The 4,395-nt window shown below is 36.8% G+C and overlaps 1 protein-coding gene across 1 annotated transcript in view; it reads left to right on the top strand.

Moving 5' to 3' along the window:
* The window catches only part of chrnb1 (cholinergic receptor, nicotinic, beta 1 (muscle)), a 21,377-nt gene that overhangs the window by 10,888 nt on the left and 6,094 nt on the right, over positions 1–4,395 (top strand). The window contains exons 5-9 of the mRNA XM_014021228.1: positions 138–246; positions 325–469; positions 540–725; positions 2,767–2,990; positions 3,104–3,279. Coding sequence (XP_013876682.1) covers positions 138–246; positions 325–469; positions 540–725; positions 2,767–2,990; positions 3,104–3,279 — 840 coding nt within the window. The remainder of the gene's footprint in view (positions 1–137; positions 247–324; positions 470–539; positions 726–2,766; positions 2,991–3,103; positions 3,280–4,395) is intronic.

Below are 4,395 nucleotides of genomic sequence, written 5' to 3'. Positions count from 1 at the left end.
CTTAAAAGCCTGAATTTTGCCTGAAACTCTCAGACTGAAGAAGTCTCTTGGAGGAGAGACGAAACGTTTCATTAGAGAAGAACCCGTCCAGAAGACCTACACATTTTTTTTCTTTTTAACGTTTTCTTTGTTCGCAGTAACGATGGTGTGTTTGATGTGGCCCTGCACGTCCACGTTCAGGTCTACAGCACCGGACGGGTCACCTGGACGCCCCCTGCTCTCTACTGCAGCTCCTGTGGAGTAAAGGTGAACGCTACGACCACATTTCCTGTTTGTTTTTGTCTCTTGCTCCTTTTACACACCTGCTTCCTATTTCTCATCCAGGTGACATATTTCCCGTTCGACTGGCAGAACTGCTCCATGCAGTTCCGCTCCTACACCTACGACTCAACGGAGATCGACCTGCAGTACGCCCTGGACTCCAGAGGCAAGGAGATCCGGGAGATCCAGCTGGACGAGGCCTTCAGCGGTGAGCATGGCTAACGTGAAAACGCACAGAAAATCCCCTAAAACCCGTGACGTGATGAATGTTGTGTTAGAGAGCGGAGAGTGGGAGATCCGTCACAAGCCGAGCAGGAAGAACATGAACGACGACATGTACGAGGAAATGACCTTCTACCTGATCATCGAGAGGAAGCCTCTGTATTACATCATCAACATCATCATCCCCTGCATCCTCATCACCATCATCGCCATCTTTAACTTCTACCTGCCTCCGGACGCAGGTAAAACTCCACAGGTCCATGATTCAATCTGACCTGCGAGCTCAGGATGACTCAGCAGTTTGTTGTAGGTTTGGTTGTTTTATTATTTTTTTTCTTACATTTTTTTGGGACTAACATTTTTTGTTGGCATACTTTAATCAAAACATTCAGCTCTATCAGGAGTACTGTGCCATGATTTTTACTTTTTATGTTTTCAGATTTTTAAACTTTATTTAGATTAAAACAGACCTCGAGAACACGTTGAAATCTTTTCTGTTCTTTTGAAAACTTTATCTTTAAAATCTGTTTTAAACTTTCTCTATTTTTGACTTATTGTTAGCTAGTTTTAGCTACTTTTCAACAACTTTTAGCTGTTGTTTGGCTACTTTTAGCTTTAGTGTAATGTTCTGTTTCTTTTAGCCTTTAACTATCATTCTGGTCCCTGTAGATTCTAGGTACAGTTTTTCTCCTTAGCTACATCTTTAATAATAATAATAATAATAATAATAATAATAATAATAATAATAATAATAATAATAATAATAATAATAATACATCAAATTTATGTAGCACTTTTAGGATACTCAGACACTTTACAAAAAAAAACGTTAGTTTTACCAATTAAGCTTTAGCATTTGTTTACATTTAAGCACATTGTTGCTAATTTTAGTATCTGTTTTGCTACAATTTTTCTATTGTTTGCTAGTTTTAGTTTAGCCGTTTTACAAAGACTTTCCCTAGCATTGCTTTGGCTAAATTTAGCTTCTGTTTTGCTGATTTTTACTTCTAATTGGCTACTTTTTGGTTTAGCTAATTTTAGCTTTAGCATGTATTTTGTCAATTTAACCTACGATTTTGATGATATTACTATTCATTTAGTTAATTTCAGTTATTGTTTTGATAATTTTATCGTTAGCATTTGTTTTACTACTTTAGCCCCATTGTTGCTAATATTAGCATCTGTTTTGGTAAATTTTGCTACTGTTTGGCTGCTTTTAGATTTAGCATTTATTTTGCTGATGTTAACATTTACATAGCTGTAGCATTGGTCTGACTAAATTTAACATTTATTTTGCTGATTTGTACTAATGATGTGCCATTTGGTTGATTAGTTAATTTTAGCGTTAGCATGTATTTTGCCGATTTAAGCTATGTTTTTGCTGATAATACTATACGTTTAGTTAATTTTGCAATTGTTTTGATAATTTTAGAATTTGTTTTACTACTTTAGCCCTATTGTTGCTCATTTTAGCACCTGTTTCGGTAAATGTTGCTACTGTTTGGTTGCTTTTAGCTGTAACCTTGATTTGGCTAAATTTAACATTTCTTTTGCTGATTTGTACTAATGATGTGCCATTCTTTCAGATTAGCTAATTTTAGCATTAGCATGTATTTTACATAAGTAAGCTATAGTTTTGCTGATATTAACGTCCATTTTGCTAATTTCGACTACTGTTTTGGTAATTTTAGCATTAGTATTTGTCTTGAAATTTGACATCTAATTTACATATGTTTTGCTTCTGTCTGGCTATTTTGATCTTTTGTTTAGGTAATTTGAGCATTTTTATTTTAGATTTTAGTTACTGCTCTACTGTTTTTAGTTTTCAGCCTCTGTTCTGCTCATTTTAGCTGTTTTTTCTGGTCTTAAAAGAGTAACTTACCCCAAAATTAACTTTTTTAACTGATGAACTGCGTAGAATGTGTCTAAAATGTTATATAGTACTGTTTCTGTGCTAATTTTGATGTTTTTGTGCGTATTTGTTCAAATCTGTAATATTTAGTCTAAAAACGTGTTTTTGCTGCTCATATGGGTAGAGCAGNCCCCCTCCCCTACCCACTTTGATGCATTTTTCAAATTTCGCCTTGGGGCGGAGTTATCTTTTCACGGGGGGTAAGATACACTTTAAAAACCCAGTGTTAGTTTCTTCAGCAGTATTTTCACAGAAAATTATGTCTTTTTTGGTTTTGTTTCTCGTTCTCTCCATTAACTCACCGTAACGTCTCTAACTCCTGATCAAGTGTCAGCCTGTAACGTGGATGAAATGAGTTTTTCTTGTTCCAGGTGAGAAGATGGGTCTGTCCATCAACGTTCTGCTGACCCTCACCGTCTTCCTGCTGCTGCTGGCCGATAAAATCCCAGAGACCTCGCTGGGCGTCCCGATTATCGTCAACTACATCATGTTCACCATGATCCTGGTCACCTTCTCCGTCATCCTCAGCGTGGTCGTCCTCAACCTGCACCACCGCTCGTCCAACACACACACCATGCCCATGTGGGTGCGCAAGGTCAGCCTCCCGGGAACAGATGAGGACGGGCTTCACTTCCTGTGTCCCATCAGCACACCTGTGGGCTTTCAAGGTGCGCTTCACCGTCACTGATGCTGTTTTTTTCTGATTAGATCTTCATCCACATGCTGCCTCCGTACCTGTTCATGCTGCGACCAAAAGTGGAAACCCCGCTGTCCCTGGAGGTCATGCCCCGTCGAGAGAAAAAGATCTTCACCATCAGCAAAGCTGCCGACGAGTACTTCATCCGAAAACCCGACCTGTCCGTCTTGTTCCCCAGACCCAACAGGTGAAAACAGTTCTGGACAGGTGTTTGTTTCCTGGGGTTCAATTTAATACGAGTGCACAGAAAGATCCAAGGCGATGAGGGTTATTTAACATTTTCACATGTGAAAATTTTATTTTTCTACATGTTTTTGTTTTAAATTCACATAAGAAATGTGCAAATCATGAGCTTGACTTGTTTAATTGACATATTTTCCACATGACAAAGGAAGGATGTGTTTTATTTCCAAATTCTAAAAGAATATGTGAAAAATGCATTTACATAATTATTTGTTCACATCCAGAAACGTTTCCCCTCACGCTCATTTTTCAGTTCTAAATTCAAATTTAAAATATATTAGAAAATATTTTAAAGAATATGTGAAAAATGGATTTTTACATGATAATTATTGTTCACATTTGAAAAGGTTTTCTCATGTGTCGTTCATGTTTTAGTTCCAAATTCTCACGAATAACATGCAAAACATCTTTTACATGTGAATTTAACATGTTCACGTGTAAAAAAAATTCACATTTGATGTTCACATTTTTGTTCGAAATTCACATAAGAAACGTGCAAATTGCATGTTTCACATGATAAATGGAAAATCATCATTTATGCACATGTATTGGTCAGTTTTTTTTTGTTCAAAATTCAAATGTAAAAAATGTTTCACATGATAATCACATGTGTAAACGTGACATTTACAAGTTTTTGTTCCAAATTCACATTTAAAATGTACAAAACGTGCATTTCACATTTAAATTGACAAATATCATTAATACAAATCTGAAAGTTACAGTTTTTATCCACAAAAATGTTTAAACAATTGTTCATTGTTTTCACATGCGAAACTGAATTTTCCACATGTAATCAGTGTGCATTGCCAATGCACACTATTGTGATTCGTTTCCCATCCAAGTCATCTCCACTTTGGCACGCTTCTCCTCCTGCATACTTTGTCCTAGAGCTGCCATTGTAATTTATATGTGTAAGGCTCCTGTGCCAAATGATGGCTGTGCCTCTTGGTACCTGTACAACTTATAGTTTTTGAAATATTAATGTTTAATATTTTATAATGGCTGTCAATGGAGCCTTGTATTGGTCCAATACTGCCCCATGCTGTACTCAACTTGGTAC

The sequence above is a fragment of the Austrofundulus limnaeus genome, unplaced genomic scaffold (genome assembly GCF_001266775.1).
Source record: "Austrofundulus limnaeus strain Quisiro unplaced genomic scaffold, Austrofundulus_limnaeus-1.0 Scaffold283, whole genome shotgun sequence".
Lineage (NCBI taxonomy): Eukaryota > Metazoa > Chordata > Actinopteri > Cyprinodontiformes > Rivulidae > Austrofundulus > Austrofundulus limnaeus.
This window is presented reverse-complemented; position numbering and strand designations above follow the sequence as displayed.